We start from the raw sequence: 17210 nt of genomic DNA, 5'->3' as shown, positions 1-17210 counted from the left end.
GCCAGCTGAAGCTGGGAGCCAAATGATTAACTAAGCCCCAGCGCTGCAGGGATCAATACCTCTTATCTGCTGTTTATGGAGTGTCAGAGCCTCCTGAGCTACATACTGGATGAAAGCGGGGTCGTCCACCTCCAGCTCTGAGGGGACGGAGACGGTTACTGGGCCTGAGTCCAGCACGGTTACAACCACACTGCTGTCAGCTTTAGGTCTCGTGGTCTTCAGCTGCTGCTGCTGTGCATTCACCTGAAAAACAAGAACGAGTGGAACTGCATCCGCGATGGCAAAAATACAATAATAAAATAATAACTAACAAGATTCTTGCCAGCCAAAATAATCATACACATTGTAGGCTATTTCATATACTTTGGATTTGGAGCTTTGATTTAAACTTTGTTGATTAATTTGAGGGATCAAGTCAATTATCTAAAACCACATGTAGCAGATAGGATTAACTGTAAATAACAGAAGTATTAAAGCGCATTTGGCGCCTAGCAACTCTCATAACATCCCAAATTAGCTACTGTGAGATAGTGACAGACACTGCAGACGTACTGCGATCACACTGAAGGTGCCGTGTGGGCCCACGGTGCCGTTGGACAGCCGGCCGACCCAGCCGTACTTGTCCTCCATGTCTCTGAGCCATCTCTGCGTGTCCGCTGTGTGTCTCTGGACCAGCTGCAGCCTGTCGTGGTACTGCTGACGGGAGGCGTTGAGCAGCATGTGCATCTCCTCCGTCTCAGAGTGTAACTGCTGGACGCTGGGACACTCTGTATGCAGAGAAGCGTGCACGAGTCCAGGAGAAGTCGACAACAGACAAACTATTTCAAACATGTCTTTCACTCGCTCGTTCTTTGTGCCAGTTATTTACCTTTTAACAAATACTCGTCACACGTCTCGCACAAACTTTGGAGCTGCCAGCACTCTGATGCCTGTCTGCGGAGTCGTCTGCACAGATGTCTGCTCTGCGGCTGTCCCCCAGCAGACAGGGCTCCTGTACCTTTGTAGATAAAACACACACTAACAGATGTCAACATCGGACACTTTATTATTTTATACTTCGGCCGTTTCAATTGAAGCGCATAGCTAGGAAACGGTTTGGGTCCATGTTTGCTTCCTGTCAGCTGTCATTCACACACTTTGCAACAAGGAATCTTTAAAAGGAAAGGTCATTATGTCATCGTGACACCATTTCTAATTTTTGCAAGTAGGTCCAGATTTATAGAGGCATGTAAGCTGCAACCTCCTGACAATAATAGGAAACATTATAGAGAGAGAGCTGGCTGACGTAGGAGATTATTAAATATTATTAATAGTTATTGAGAAGCTCTATTACAATCAACTACATGTAGAATACAATGTGAGTCCAGTGACGTAATGACCCGACCCAGGTTTACAACTTTAAAAATGGTCTATAGTGTATACACAAATAGATACCTGTGCTGGGCTGCTGAAAGTACGTCTCTGCTTCTTGTATCTCCTCAAACACATCGGCCATTGTGGAGCTCAGTTCTTCCAGCACATTCCTCCCGAAGTCAGACACCGACTCGAGGACGTGATCCAGACCCAACGACCCGAAGAAGGAGCCGGAGCTTCCCTGCATGGAAGACAGCGAGCTGGGTCGGACCTCTGTGGTGAAGGCCGCAAGGAAGGAATGCCCGAACACCTGTTGCATCCTTTTCACCAGCGCGGTGCTGCGGTCGTACAGGAGGCTGGTGTTCGACAGCAGCCGGCCGAACGACGCGTCGGCCCGCAGAACCTCCAGATCTACACTGGCCTCTGGGAGCTGGTTCTCGGGTGAGTTGGTGTGACCCACGTTCTCCTGGTTTTGATTGTAAACATGCTCCTCGGCCTCCAGCTGGGCGGCCATTCTCCTGAAAAAGTCCTCCACCTGCAGAGAGAGACATTCATAGAGGAACCGTCACAGTTGGAGCCCGAAACAAAGCAGTCTCTTCTCATTTTGAATGTCTGAGACCGTTATAACCTTGAATGAGAAAGAGGCGAAGCCGCGGCGACACGTAGCCGTGTAGAAGGCCTTACAAGTATCTTCAAGACACGGCTGACATTCTTCAAAGGAGGATTTGGTTAAATATTGACACTGCTGCTCAGCCTCCTCTAGTTTCTGCTCTGTTTCCCGGATCAGCTGCATCGCCCCCTGAAGAAACCCCGAAAAGAGAACATGCTGTCACAGATACATTACCTCTTAATAAGCCAGAGAGTATATGATGTGGTTGGCAGACAGCCTTTTATTCTGAAATTATGTTAAATCTACAGACAGCTCATTTATCCTGACTGCAGTAAAACTACACCCCGACTCCCTTAACCAGCCCCACTCCCACATTCATTATTCACTGTCTGCTTTGAGGTTTCTCTGTGAGGCTTTGTGTGGCTTTTGCCTTTACGAGGCAGGAAATATGTCATGGGCTTCAGAATAAATCACAAAGACTGGCATGTAACTGCTCAACTACACACTGAGGCAGAAACACAGTTCACACCTTCTTCTTGTCACCGCTGTGTCTCAGGGCCTCCATGAGATGTCGGTGCCTCTCCTCTTTTTTCTCCATCGTTTCCTTCACCTGCTTCACCCCGAGTAACGCCCGCTTCATTTCCTCATCAACGCACTGCTCTCCTGCTGCAGACAGCTCTAAACACACACACACACACACACACACACACACACACACACACACACACACACACACACACACACACACACACACACACAACAATGTAACATACTGTAATCAACCAGTACTGGTAAGAAAGAGTACATCTCAGTGTTTTTTCTGAAGGCCTCACTCTTCAGCGTGTCCTCGCTCAGTGGAGGAGAGTCGGCCGCACAGAGCAGGACTTCGGTGATGCAAAGGATTTGAACGAGCAGCCTCCTCATCCTGTCTTTAGATCTGTAAAATGTGCAGAAAGTTGCTCATTATTCTGCTGTGGAGCGCCACACAGCACCAGCTCTCCATAAAGACAAAAGACAGGCTTTGATTTGACTAACATTTAATGGGATGTGTCATACACCGGCCACAAGGTGGTGCCAGTTGTCAAGCATTTTAATACGGAGGCCATTTAAATGTTAAATCAACAGGAAGAGCAATTCGTCGCCTCAGAGTGAACTCATTTGCATGGAATATCACATCAGCGTAAAGCCAGATAAACACCATGCTCCTGCAGACAACGGTCATCTAATCACCTTACATAACAAGAATGATAACCATAATACACTGACATTCTATTTATTATCATGAATCCTCAAGATTAAGAGCTCAACATAACTATATATTCATTCCTTAGTAAATATGACTCTTCTTGCGCTTGGAGAGGAACACATTCAGCAACAGTGTTATACTTTGTATTACATCTCTGTGTGCATGTATCAATCCACACAATTATAATGACTCAAACTGGCACTGCCACCATAACATAAATGTCATATTGTGGATCTTTTCAATGCTGATGCTAATTACTCTCATTATCTCTCCCTGACAACACAAAGCGCTACTGTTTCTCTCAGGTTGCATGCGTTGCATCCCACTGTCCATACATGAGTCCTACAATCCATCTTAATGGAAAATGACTATTGCATTTGATGTTGCCTGTGAAGAAACACCTTCTCCAAGTCCACTGTTACGGAAGGAATCACTGTGATCATTAACGCAGAACAAAAACAAAACACATAGCTGCATATTTACCTCCGTAAATGCTGTGAGGAAAACAGCAGACTCCAGAACAAAAGCAGCAGGTTGTGCTGTTGGAGAGACGAGGGCGACCTCAAAGGATTGTTCTATTTTTATGGATCTGCTCACCGGCACAGATCCTATTAGTGAGTTGGCATAATTAAGCCTCGTGCGCGCAGCATAACTGCAGATCAGTTTAAGACATGAGTTAAAGGCACTCTAAACACTACTTGCTCAATTATTTGCAGGTACATCCCACTTAATTGTGTCCCGACACACTCCACCAGCCCTCCTCAGGTAAAAAGTTCTGCTCTAATCTCCGTCACGCTGACAGTAAGCCCGGGCTTCCTGCAGAGACCTGGCACACACTGGCATGCTTTTGTCTTAATGGGGCAACAAGAGGAGCACAAGGACTGCATGTACATGTGCAAATATGCACGCTAATACAAGAACACTAACTTCATATCAAGTGTGTGTGCTGTATTCTAGAGGATCCATCACACTGTGTCAGCTCTGCATCTTGCTTCCTGTCTTTCAGGCCTGTAGCACCAGAGACCCTCTCCTGCTGCACACAAGACGATCCGAGTCGTTCTTATCGCGGTATCTAAACAGGGCAGCAGCGTGGTGAATGTGGAATTCCTGTGTGCTTTCTCAGCTCTCTCCGCTAATCTGAGCCCACCGCTAAAAAAGCCTTGACCCAGCAAATGAGGTCCCAACCTCTGAATGAGGACCAGCAGGAGCGAGGCTGCAAGATACCTGACCCTCAGCTGCTTTTTATCAGCATGCCACGATCCCTATCTGGGCCCTAATACCGGCCTGCTGCTCCAATTATAGCCGACAGTAAAATAACAGTTTTGAAGCCTTTAGGAAAACAAGTAATTAGTCGCTTTATCATCTGGAGTCTAAGCTGTGGTGGACCGGGTCAAACTCCAGCTATTACTGAGCCTGTTTGAAGGACGTGTTATCCAAAGAAAGAAGCTAAACAGATCCGGGTTGGATGTCTGCGTCGTGTTATTTAACCGCTCTGATGATTTTATAGTTGGTTGGCGTTATCTGTATCTTTTTCCTGTAAATCACTTGGTTTGAACTGAGTGTAAAAGAGATTAACATTGGGGCCACGTCGGTGTGACACTAACCTGCAGACACAAGAGTGGGTCTGTCTAATGTCTTTGAAGTCTGATGCAGCTGGGTTTTTTTTTTTTGGCCTTTGATCAGTGATCTGCATCTGCAGGCTGGAGAGATTATGGAGACAGGAACTGTTGAAATTATCGCTGCACCTGGAGGAGTCAAAAGGGGGAAATGGCCGCTGGTGAACCTTACAGTCTAATTTTGATAGATTGTGGTCGGTATTGGTTGCCGTTTGGGACCATTTCATGCAACAGAAATCATTGTTTTGGCAAAAGTAAAAAAAAAAGTCAAAGATCTGTATCATCTAATGAGAAAGTTAAGAAAGATATTGTGTGTCACAGCAAAGCAAATCCATCTTGGTTTTGTCTTTGTTTGAGAATACAGATTTATTTCTAGCAATTTCTCTAAAAAAGTTGCCTGGACTAGACTGTAATAGAATATGTTATGAAAATATGGACATCTTGCAGAAGTATAACCAAGAATGTGAAGTTATTGCGATAAATCAATTGATAAAATACCCCAAACCACATGAGTAACATATCATTGAGAGGCCAAATGGCCCTGAAGGAATATCATATGAATATGAAAGTGATTTTTCATCCTAACAGGAAACGAGATGTGAATATGTATAAAAAAAACACTGCACTGAAATGTCGCCGTTTCGGTGTCCCTCGACCTCCTCAAACCTTTGAAATTATCTTTAATGGGTACCAGATTTTTTTTTTTACCCGGGGACGTGATTGCCATCAACCCCCCCAGTAACTTAATCTCATCTCCGGCTGGATTACTGCAACGCTGCACGACGTCCCGGGGTCTGTCCGCACCTCCTCTGTGCCAACAGGGGGAAGCTCAGCGGGGGAGGACGGGACCGTCCCTGCTGTGACTTCAAAAAACCTAGACGGTGGTTGTGGTCAAAGGAAGCTGGTGACGATGTAGGTAGTAAAGCACCGGAAATGAGGCACGACCTTCAAAATAAGAGTTTTGTAGGTTTTTTGTTTTGGGGGTCAGAAACGTCTTAATTGTTTGATGGAGCTAAAGCGACTGTAAAACTGGACTCTAAAAACACATTTACGGCACTTTGATGAAGTTAATTGTGTTGTATGGGCTCACGGCTCTACTATCAGAGGCCCACAGGTGTGTGTGTGTGTGTGTGTGTGTGTGTGTGTGTGTGTGTGTGTGTGTGTGTGTGTGTGTGTGTGTGTGTGTGTGTGTCTCTGTTGGGGTGTATCGGGTATCATAGCCGTAGCCATGTTGTTAATACGGTTGCTGTTCGACAGCCCGGCATGTCTGCTGTGGGCCCATTTACGACATGTAACAAGGTAGGTTGTAGTTACCCTAACACATTATGTTCGACTTGTTCAATTAGTATAAAAACAAAAGTGTAAAAACTATCTTTTCTACAGAGGGTTAACCAGCCTGTTTCCCAAAATGTCAAATTATTCCTTTACTTCAGAGTTTGTGCTTGGAAGAATCCAGATAAAAGCCAAAGATTCACATTGAATATGAATTAATAGATTGTAAAAGTACAAGTTGATTTGTATACACAGTTTTACGCAAAAAAAAGTTATTTAATTCTGAAAGCAACACCGGAAGTGCATTTAGTTTTACTCTGTAACTTTACACTGGTAGTAAAACAGACTGGCCGTCTTCCTCCTTCAGGCTCCGGTAACATCACATCACTCCTGCTAAAACTCCCCCGAAACTAAGCGAGCAAGAGAACAGACACGATGGGATTTTAAACTGAAGACATGAAGACATACTTATAGTTTTGATATTTCTTCTATTAGTGTGTGTCGTGGATCAAGTTTGTACCATTGCCCTGGATGCTGAGATGCGCAGAAAGTGACAGGGGTCCTCATCTCTTCTACAAGCCTCAACGATTTAGAAAACGCCATGAAAGGTATGTTTCCTTCCCGTGCAGCTGCTATTCATTTTAAAAGTGTGTGTTTATCCAAATGCACAGATTAACCTCTTTACGGATTTCGCTGCGTGTTTCTTTGTGGTGCGTGATTCACATCTGGATGACATTACGGTACTGCGGTGCAGAAAGTTGTGAATCACTTTGATTTATTTTTCTGTTCCTCTTACACCACACAGTCACATCCAATTGAAAGATATCAAACACCAAAACCACGTTTTCTTTTACTTGTTGAATATTTAATATTTGAGAAACAGGAAAACTTTATTATAAAGAGAATATCCCGCTTGAGTGAGGATGACCAGACTTGATTAACTGCTGTAATAATGCTGACACTCCACCTCTTAAAAGCAACGTATTTGTGGCATCGATAACAACAATATTCATTTCACCAGGAGGAACTGAGGTGAAATACCACTCGAACGCCCTCTGACCCTCCACCGACAAACACACACTCAGCTCAACCCTGGTCTCCCCTCCTGGATCCCATCTGTTCACCATTACCGGTGATGTTCTCTCTGCTCTGCTCCGGTCGTCAGTGTAGTGCAGCAGAGTGTAATTAGGGTTTACTGTCAACAACCCAGAGGAACCGCAGCCGGTGGCTTTTACAGTTCTCTGGACCTCCTATCTCCACACACACACACACACACACACACACACACGGACAGACAAAAGATGATGCTCCTCTGTCTCCGACCTAATGCGCTGTCGACCGCCTCCTCTCTGCCAAACTGAGATGTTTGTACTCGAGGATAACGTGTTGAATTCTTGGCTCTGTGCCGCCGCCCTGCGACGTTTCTGTTCTGTCTTATTTTGATTGTAGAGTCCCAGTAGTGAGCGTATGACCTACTTATGTCATGTTTCTGATTATGTCACACAGACGACTTTGCAGACGAGGAGGAAGTACAGTCTTTTGGATACAAGAGGTTCGGTGAGTGAAAAGTCCTTTTTCTTAAGGTGGAAGAGAGAACACACTTGGAGCTCTTACCATACAAACATTTTACGGTTTTCAGAATAAAATATTATGAATTAAAGCCGCTATAGTGTTTAGGCTTTTTCCTCTTTTCTACTGTTACTTACCTTGAATCTGCAAAAGACACATTTTTCATGTCCGGACAGACAGAGCCTCAACAGCCCTGATATTTAGCTCGGTGCTAATGGTCCTGCGGGGTTTTGGGTTGACCATAAATGTGGCCGACTGTCTGTGAGGTCCACCTTACCACGGAACCGACGACCGCTGACAGAGCTCACCAGATCAAGAAGATCCAGAAACTCTCTTCTCCCTTTCATTCACTTAAATTGAGTCACTTCAACACGTTGACTCACACGATCACGCCGCAAGGCCCTCAACAAAAGATGTGAAATGACTCAAACTGAAAACATGCATCTTTCTGTTGTGGTGCAAACACAGTTCACGTGGATTTGGTTTGTGTGCAAGTGCACACGTGCACCATGTGGGTGCAGTCGGGCCCCGTTTTCAGATTGGACTTGTGCTGGTGGTGAACCAGACAAGACCAGAATGAAAAGGATGAAAAGCTTAAATGGTCAGTTCACCCAAATTACAAACACGTACCTCAAGTGGAATCAAGCCATGCAATCAGTGTTTTTTCAGGTTTTAGTCATTCCAAAATAAGTAATAATGCTTCCTGTAAGTTGGAAAAGTATGGATTTTTTGTAATTTTTGTCAAAACGACCCTTTGAAATTTGCATTTCTAGCTCCCCCCCCCCCTCTCTCGTGGCATCTAACATGGTCCATTCCGTTCTTCCCCTTTTCTTCTTCGTACGTTCGCGATAACTTCACACAACTTGCATTGTTATTTTGCATTTTAATTTCATAAATGCATAATGTGCCACACATGATGCTGCATTAATGATCATCGAGCACGGCTACGTTCGTGCAGAGAGGGTCGGTCCGTTTCTCCGCTCCTCCGGTCGCTGCTGCTGTTATGGTTTTGTGAGCCATATGTTTGCCATCAAGTGCATGCATTCACGCTTTCGGGTTGAAGAAGAAAAAAAACTGGCAGCAAAGGGCAAACGCTATGTCACGCACACACTCAAACACATCATTAGTGCTTTCCTCAGAGACGTCGGCGCCCTCCATCGCCGTTCTGTTGGTTCAACATTGATCTGGGATCAGGAGCCTCTGTGTCTCTGTAGTCAGGGTGTTGCTGCAGTACGTCACTCATTCACACACAGTTCGGCCCGAGGTCCACGAGCGTGGATGTGAGGCGGTGGACCACGGCACCGGCTGAGAGGAACTCAAACTGTGTTAAAAACACGATGTCTTTTATCCGAGTTACCCGAGTGGAAGCGTCCTGTTTGTGTTTCTCTGTGAGCGCGTGCGAGTGCCGCTCATGGATCAGATTAGAGAGCTGCAGGGAGCCAAATCCCCGCTCTCGCTTTTAACTTTATTCAAATGAACTCTTGACATTCGGAGGAGCATAGGAAGGGAGAGCTGCTGAACTCTGCCGCTGGCCCTCTGAGGGACACGGCAGCTGTTTGGAGGGGCCGACTCCGAGGGTCGGTCTCACCACTCTGGAGGCTTTGTTGTGCAATCGAGCTGCATTCATGCAAACCGTCACAGGCCCTCATTCTTCCTCTATTAGCCCCATCGTCTCAGTACGCAGGGGAAACAAGCACTTCTTTCCTCTATGCATGCTTTAATTCATTGCATTCTTCCAGGAGACTGATGGTTTGAATTGTTGTGATGTGTCAAAACTGAGAACACTGAATCTAGCTGGTTTGAAAACATGGATACATGTTCCACATTGTGAAGCCTCTTCGTCTTAAAACTGAAGTGCTTTGTAAAATGGACTTGTAAAGAATGCTTGGTTTTTTAGTTAATTGGATCAAGCATGCAGAAGCACTGTGGTCCTTTCAGCTGGAATGAGGGCTGTTGGCTTGTGTGCTTCAAGTTTTCCTCATAAACGTGCTTTAGGAAAGATATGAAATACCACTGATGGTTGGCTTCATCGTCCAAGAAAATGCTTTACAAAACTCTCCTCCAGTCCCTTGACTTCTAGGATTTGATGGCTTTCATTCAGTTTCTTCATCCCCACCAACAGACGCAGGCCTCCAGCCTCCAGCCTCCAGCCTCCAGCCTCCAGCCTCCAGCCGTTGTGCATTAGAAAGTACAATGTGTAATATCAACACACGAGTACAAGTAACACTTTGTGACCATTTTGAAATATCAATTATGGATTTTTTTCAGCTTTCCATAGGTCAGAAAGAGCTAGATGAGAAGACTCACACACACACTCACACACACACACACACACACACACACACACACACACACACACACACACACACACACACACACACACACACACACACACTTTAATTAAACAAAGTGAACTGTTTCTGTTTCTCTATCTTACACAAACGTAATCCAGAAGGCATGCATGCATCATGTATATTTACACAAATACACACAAAGACACACATTTTCCCTCTAGTTTGTATACAAGTAAAATTGCACAACACACACACACACACACACACACACACACACACGCGCACACACACACACACACACACCCCAGTACATTCACAGAGTGAATTCATCTGGTAATCCCATCTCTCTTCCTGCCAAGTTGAAGCCAGGCCGGAATTGCTTCCACAGTGCTCGAACTTTAAACATATTTATTTTTCAGTGGGGGGTTGACATAAGAAGGCCTTCAGAATAAAATAGAAAAGTACCTGAGCTTTGGCTGAACCCTCACAGCCCCCTTAGAGCTGGTATAATCATTGGTCATTGGCCTGAGTCAAACCACAAATCCTCCAGTTACAAAAACCTGGGAACTGTAAAGTCTGGGTCCCTTCTTTGTTAAAGAATAAACATACACTTGTAATTGTAGTCCTGTGTCTGTCCACGAAAGCCTCAGTGGGACATGTGCTGCACTCACAGTTATCATACCAGCTGTGTCGCAAAAACTTATTGAAAACTTTGAACTGCTCCACAAATGACGTGGCGTGGTTTGCAGTCAGTTGACCCGATTGAAACACAACCACAAGTTAGTTTTTTACTTTATTTTGCTCTTATCAGTATTAATCTCTACATGTTTATAACTTTAAAAGTTAAATGCAACAAGTTCAGGCACATGCACTGTGAACATCAGGGATAACGCCCGACTGTAATACACGTATGTTCGCAAAATGCCAGCAGCGATGTCTGGGACGTTGGTAGGGTTTCTCAAGGGTCAAAATAATGTATATACTATATGTACCATATATTGGTTACAGTTGTGTTTTTTTCTGAAAGTAAAGCAAACTTTTCATCCCAGTTGTTTGTTTTTAGCGAGGATAGCAAGCTAGCACGCAAGTCAAACATTACGAGAGGAGCGATGCCTACTACGTTGTATCTTAACTTTTGTTTCGGCAGTCACAAACACCTGTCAAACCTTGAAACCATTACATCGACTTTCCTACGAGATGTTAGTGAGTTTTCCCAGAGGGCATTCTGTAAAAGAAGATAAATGCAACCTCAGACACTCAAGACAGATTGAGGCCAAATCAGCAAAACAAAGAGTAAATTACAAGCGTCCCTGTGAAACGATGTAATGCTCTGAACCTCACATATTGGTAATAAATAACTGTCAGAACCTCAAAGTATACATTTTTCACAAATCAGTGAGTTTACAGTTAAGTGACACCACATTCTACATGAATGGTGGTGCATTGCTGGATGGCATTACTGTACTGATGGAGAAGGAATGCTGGTCTGCAGGTAGGAATCAGGGCCAGTCATTAAATAATGGAGGCTTGATTGCTCCGTGCAGCAGGTCCTCCTGGGACCTGCACCGCTGTTTGGATGGGGGTCTTACTCCCTCTGCTGCTGTGTCTCCTGTTCCCACACACATGTGGGTTTTTCGGAGAGGCTCGGGAGGTTTGCGGCCGGCGTAGAAATCCAGAGTGCGCTAATCTATTTCCTGCACTTGTTATGGTTTCTCCAGCGAGGCCCGGAAAAATTCCTGGAGCCGAGTGCCGCGTTGGAGTGTCTGTGCGTGGAACCAGCTGTGTCAGCACAGCCGGGGCTCGGTTCGGTCCGGCGGGTTTCTCTGGCAAAGAGCATCGCTTCGCAAACCACCTTCAGCTGGAGCCGCAATGACACCTCACCTAGCACCTCATCCATCCTGGTTAACAGGGACTCAAACATGGTTGTGTTAACACCGCTAGCCAGCTTCGGTCAGACCCTGACACGTTCAATACACATACTGTCATTCGATACTTGGCAGCGTGTCTGTCAGAATGTGAGATGAGGGTTTTGATGCACTTTGCTGTGGTTTCTTGGCCTTTTGTACAGAATTGTGTTGTGGCTTTTTGGTGCAAAGCCTTCTTCAAAATGTTCCTTTGGCCTTAAGATTTCACAGTCAGCATGCCTTCGCAGACATGTCTGTGTGTGAGTACATGTGTTACTTTTTACTGTGCCTCTCATCAGCCCCCCCCCCCCCCCCCCCCCCCACGACCCTGAATAGGATAAGCGGTTGCAGATAATGGATGGATAATTGTGCCCTCTGTCTTTGCTGCTAATGTTTACATTATTTTCTCACATGTGATTCTCACAGTCCGTAAAGTCACATTTCTCATTTCCAGTTAATGAAATTGTTGTGAAAGGCGTTGCTCACACTGACAGGCAGCTAAGGATAGATATACCTATCTATCTATCTATCTATCTATCTATCTATCTATCTATCTATCTATCTATCTATCTATCTATCTATCTATCTATCTATCTATCTATCCATCTATCCATCCATCCATCTATATATATATATATTATATTTCCCCTCTGGAGTGGACGTGCATTCATCAGAAGCACTCAAACACGACTCAGATGAAGGCCCGTATGTTTCTCATGTCTGCTGCTGGATGCAACTTGTTTCCTTGAGTGTTGCCATATCGACTTAATAATATGTCAACATGGTGTTTGCAGCTTGTTTCTGCTGCCCCCAAGTGGAACAAAAGAATCAGTGGTTGCCGGTTTAAGTTTAGACGTATTTGACCTGCAGCGGGTTGAACGCCTTGTTGTAGAGAGTAGACGTAGATGAGAAGACACTTACTGAAGTCAGCTGCTGACACAGGGTTCCTCTTTGAGTGCTATTTTTTAAAAACGATTTAAAGTGAGTTCAATGCCGTGAATTCATTTTCAAGCACGTATACTCTTTCTACGTGTTGTCCTCCTATCAAAAGGTGCCGCGCCTCTTTAACACACCTGTGGTGGATTATTTGTGGTTTAAGGCCCCACACCTGTTGCTCGTTGACTAATTATGCCTGTTCAGTATAAACGGGACTGTGTGCTGCTGCTCTGTTTGGCTCTGATGATGATCCTGGAGAATCAAAATGTCTGCAGCGCTTCTCTGCGCTTTAGACAATAACACAAAAATATGTTTCCTTTAATTTTATGCCATCTTGTGTCATGTGCAAATCCTATAGCCAGGGCACTTTAAAACATGTTTTTGATTGATTTGTCTCTGTTCACCCACAAGGTTTTTAAGATTATAGAAGATGTGGGGAGCTTGAGACACTTTAAAGCACTTAAGAGGGAATTAAAGTGGTGGCTAACGGGGAATTAAATGTAGGTGTTTGTGTGAGTGAGAGACAGGAACTTTGTAGGCAGTCAACTTAAATTTCCCAAGCAGACATCCAGAAACAATGAAGTATTATATGATTAAAAGATAGTCAGCTCTCAGCCAGTGGCTTACAGAAACCAGCTCCACGTCTCCGTTTCACACGTCAGGCTTAAGTCTTATTTTCTCTGGGCAGGGAGAGGAAAGTTCACCCGGAGATTTTGGAGCAGGCCGTTAAAACCGAATCCTCTGGGTGTAAACAAAAAAAAAGATGATGTGCAGACCAGGGACGAGGGATTTCCTCGTACCTGGTCGTGGGAGAATCTCACACCACCGGACAGACGGGAGGAGAGATAAGACCGAAATGCCGAATGAGCTAAAAGGGCAGGGGGGGCGCTGGGCGAGAGGGTATTTTATCCCAGGAGATGGGAAGGGGAGTGAAAAGGAAGTGGGAGAGGGTGGAGGAGACGCAGCCGGTTGTGTGAGAAGAGCAGGAAGTGGATGGATGGGTTTGGAGGCGCATGAGAGGAGCTCTTTGTGAGGAGATAAGGGTACGAGTGTGCGTGTGATGGCGGTAGATAAAGAAAAGAGGAGGGAGCAGTAACGGTGTAAGATCCAGCTGGAACTGTTTATCTGAAGCACAAACTACACACCTTTTCTGACACAAGAACATGTGCGCTCACATATACAATTAAAAAATCATTAGTTTAGCACTGCGGTTTCTTCAGATCATTACTCACGCTCGCAGACGTTTAGACGCGGTCTTATCTCTGTTACATTTCAATCCTTTCAACGCGGAATCCCACAGAACCGTCTGACCGTGAAGAACGGCAGCCAACAGGGGAAATGGCAGCCGATCACAGAGGAGTTCTACGAACAAACATCTTTCCTTTTTCTTTGAGTTTATGATGACAAAAGCAGTGGTGGAAAATTACACACACACGCTGTCCTCAAGTATAAGTTTGAGCTACTTGTATTTGAGTACATATACACATACAGTATACATACTATATATGTATTTTTTTTCTTGTGCGTGTATGTTCTGGTGTGTTTGTGATCTGGACTTGCGAGAGACGAGTTAAAAACATAGTATTCATTGGTGATGAGTTGGAGCATCAATGGCTGAGATATTCTGACTTTTAGTCCCTAATGTAGCTCCTAGTTCCCACAATGCAAATCGACACCCCCATGCTGGAATGTCTTTGTATTAAGAATCCCAAACTGTGATACCCAAATGTCACTTGAGTAACTTCCTCAGACTTTAGAATGGTTGCTTCATTAACTTTGATGTGTAAACATGATGTGAATACATGTTTCAACACTGAACACTGTAGATAAACTACAGCACAATGGAGGCTTTTTAACAGTTCAGTTCCTGTAAACTGTTGTCCAAACCTTCCACCCCCCCCCCCCCCCCCCTTCCTCTCTGTTATGCCCTCATTAGGCTGAATAAAACAGCGGTAACATGACTCCGGGTTCTAGATATGAAGAGTCGATCGGTGATGGTTTTTTTTCTCCAGGGCAACACGTGTGCTGGTATTTAGCTGCTATTTCCAATCTGTGTCCGTGACTTTTGTGATTCACCTTTTAGAGTGAGAGGAAAAGCAGCAAAGTCCCTAAAAAGTCCCCCATCAGCCCTCACACCCCATAACAACCCCGGTGTCCTTGACGTGACCCACATGCAGATGTCAGGGGAGGGTTCCTGGAGTTCAGTAAGGCCTCTCTTTAGGAGCCTTTTAAGGGGGTGTTCGAACAAGGGGGTCTGAGTCATTGATTTAGTAATTAAATAAAAGAATGGCAGAGCGCTCCAAGACACCTGCGTTCCTTTAACGCCTCCCATGAAAGGACTTGTGTACGATTTTGGCGCGCTGCAGTTCCTTTTTTCATGCTTCAACATTCGATGTTACATTTGTATTCCCTCCAGTGTGTGTGTGTGTGTGTGTGTGTGTGTGTGTGTGTGTGTGCGCGTGTGTGTTCAGCCTTAATGTAACACACGTCACACTTTTGCAATACAAACTGCTAACCTTTGTGAGTCTCATGTGTCCACGAACACTGAACGTTCTCCAACACCTCCGGCAGGAGAACACACAGGCACACTTTAACAACGGATTTGGGGATTGTTATCCCTCCTCTTTTAGTATAAGTAATAAAAACCTCCTAACTCTGTTATTCACAGTCCAAAACGTTAATGAAAGGGGGGGGGGGGGGGGGGATGACCGTGAACCGTTGCCAAGATCAACCTACAGCTTCCTGGTTTTGCAAAAAGGAGTTGAAGCGGAGAGGAACAGTGAGGAACTGCTCCAGAACTCTGTCAGATCCATAATGACTATCACATTTTCCATGTGTGTTTGAGGCTGCAGACAGAAGGAATTCACTGAATTCATTCTCCGGTACCTTACAGAGCGCACTACACTTCTTATCGGGCGTGCATATGTTTGACTAGCCAACTAAGAAGGGATAAGATACGGTATATTTATGTTGTTCACATTCCTCGTTGAGTTTGGATGCTCTACTTTGAGCTAAACATGCAGAGTTTGTGTAAAGTTCACGTTCACATCAATCTGTATTCAGTGACTCCATATGTTCAGTGCTTCTGTCTTGTATGGAAGGGCAAGTAAGGGTTTGCAGATATAACTGAGAAGAAAGATGTGAAGTGGAGAAAATGTTTTGTGGATCTGAGGAGGCAGTGGTTGAAAATGTTAAAAACAATAGTGAAGAAAAGTTCCTGCCATCAGGTTTAATGTACAAACTGCCGAACTGTACATTTTCCTAATCTAAATTGTACCTGGCTGCACTGTTGTTTAGGTTATGGAACAAAAGTTTGGTACTATTTGGTAATACAGGATCATATAGTGCGTGATCTCTTCAACGGTTTTCTATTCTATCACCCGTCTCTGCATTGCACACATTGCAGAAGCTCTGAGAAATGCTGTGTAGGCACAGCAGTAGTCAGATCTTGTTGTTTGGAGTTGTACAGTAGTCTCTTTGCTCCCCGATGACGCCTGTGCAGCTCAGATTCTTCCACCGTTCAGAGAGGAGTTTCCCCTCTCAGCACTTCTTCTAGATTACCCTAAACAAACAATTGTGTCGAGTAATTTAAAACCATTGTCTGGTGTTGATTACCGCTTTCAGTAAGAAGTGTGATTCACGACCCAGATGTCAGACGGCTCCTCCCGATGCTTCGTCGTCGGGCTGCTCTGAGGTGGACGAGCGTGCCTCCCTCATGTCTGGAGCGTGTGCGTCTGAACAGATTATGGCAGAGAGACTTCCTCTTCTTCCTGACCAGCGGCAGGAGAAGATGACTTGTTGTCATTCAGACTGACAGACCACGCCCCCGCAGCCGACCACAGATGTTGCAGGCCACCCAGAAGGAACTCCGACACTCATGATGCCGCATGACAGAAGGCATTTCTATTGTAGCCCACATCAGGGAGCATCCCATCAGTCTTTGAGACCTGTTTTTGTATTTGGTCTTGCTGACTCTGGAGGAAAAGTGTATAATTTTGTAATTGAACATTCTGCGTGTGGTTTGCTCTCAAGCTCGAATTTTAGTTATTGTGTTGAACAATTCATACAAGAGATCATAATATTGCGGTTTCCATTCTAAAGTTTCCACTTCATGAGTAATGCATATTTTGTTCAAAATATCCTTCTTAATTCAGTCTTCTCATAACAGGTCAACTTGATTATTGCAGACAGAAGGTAAACAAAACCAAAACAGAGACAAATTGTCTCATGAATGTGATTTGAAGTTGGCTCGTGCATGAGATTTTGAAGGGCTTTAATTTTGAAATGCTACATCACAATGTCCTGGTTCTCTCTGAGTGACACCTTGAGGTGGTCTGCTATACACCTGAAGTGAAATTTTGTTGTAACTATGCACCATTTCCTCTAAAATCAAATCTGAAATTAGATAAA

General features: G+C 44.7%; 2 protein-coding genes across 2 annotated transcripts in view; one reads left to right on the top strand and one right to left on the bottom strand.

The window, feature by feature from the left end:
• Positions 1-30: 30 nt before the first annotated feature.
• On the bottom strand, positions 31-2887 carry LOC137871636 (clusterin-like protein 1). Its single transcript, XM_068709510.1, has 7 exons — positions 2797-2887; positions 2493-2641; positions 1982-2152; positions 1435-1888; positions 869-997; positions 553-767; positions 31-243 (listed from the first exon to the last, which is right to left on the bottom strand). The coding sequence occupies exons 1-7, from the start codon at positions 2885-2887 to the stop codon at positions 31-33; spliced, it is 1422 nt and encodes a 473-aa protein (XP_068565611.1).
• A 3573-nt stretch (positions 2888-6460) lies between these two features.
• The window catches only part of LOC137871894 (collectin-12-like), a 28090-nt gene continuing 17340 nt past the window's right edge, over positions 6461-17210 (top strand). Inside the window, exons 1-2 of the mRNA XM_068709957.1 lie at positions 6461-6705; positions 7604-7654. Of these exons, the coding sequence (XP_068566058.1) occupies positions 6699-6705; positions 7604-7654 (58 nt within the window). The 5' untranslated portion in view covers positions 6461-6698. The remainder of the gene's footprint in view (positions 6706-7603; positions 7655-17210) is intronic.

Source organism: Cebidichthys violaceus, unplaced genomic scaffold (genome assembly GCF_023349555.1).
Source record: "Cebidichthys violaceus isolate CVI_PGR_0920_01 unplaced genomic scaffold, fCebVio1.0.p SCAF_15, whole genome shotgun sequence".
Classification (NCBI taxonomy): domain Eukaryota; kingdom Metazoa; phylum Chordata; class Actinopteri; order Perciformes; family Stichaeidae; genus Cebidichthys; species Cebidichthys violaceus.
This window is presented reverse-complemented; position numbering and strand designations above follow the sequence as displayed.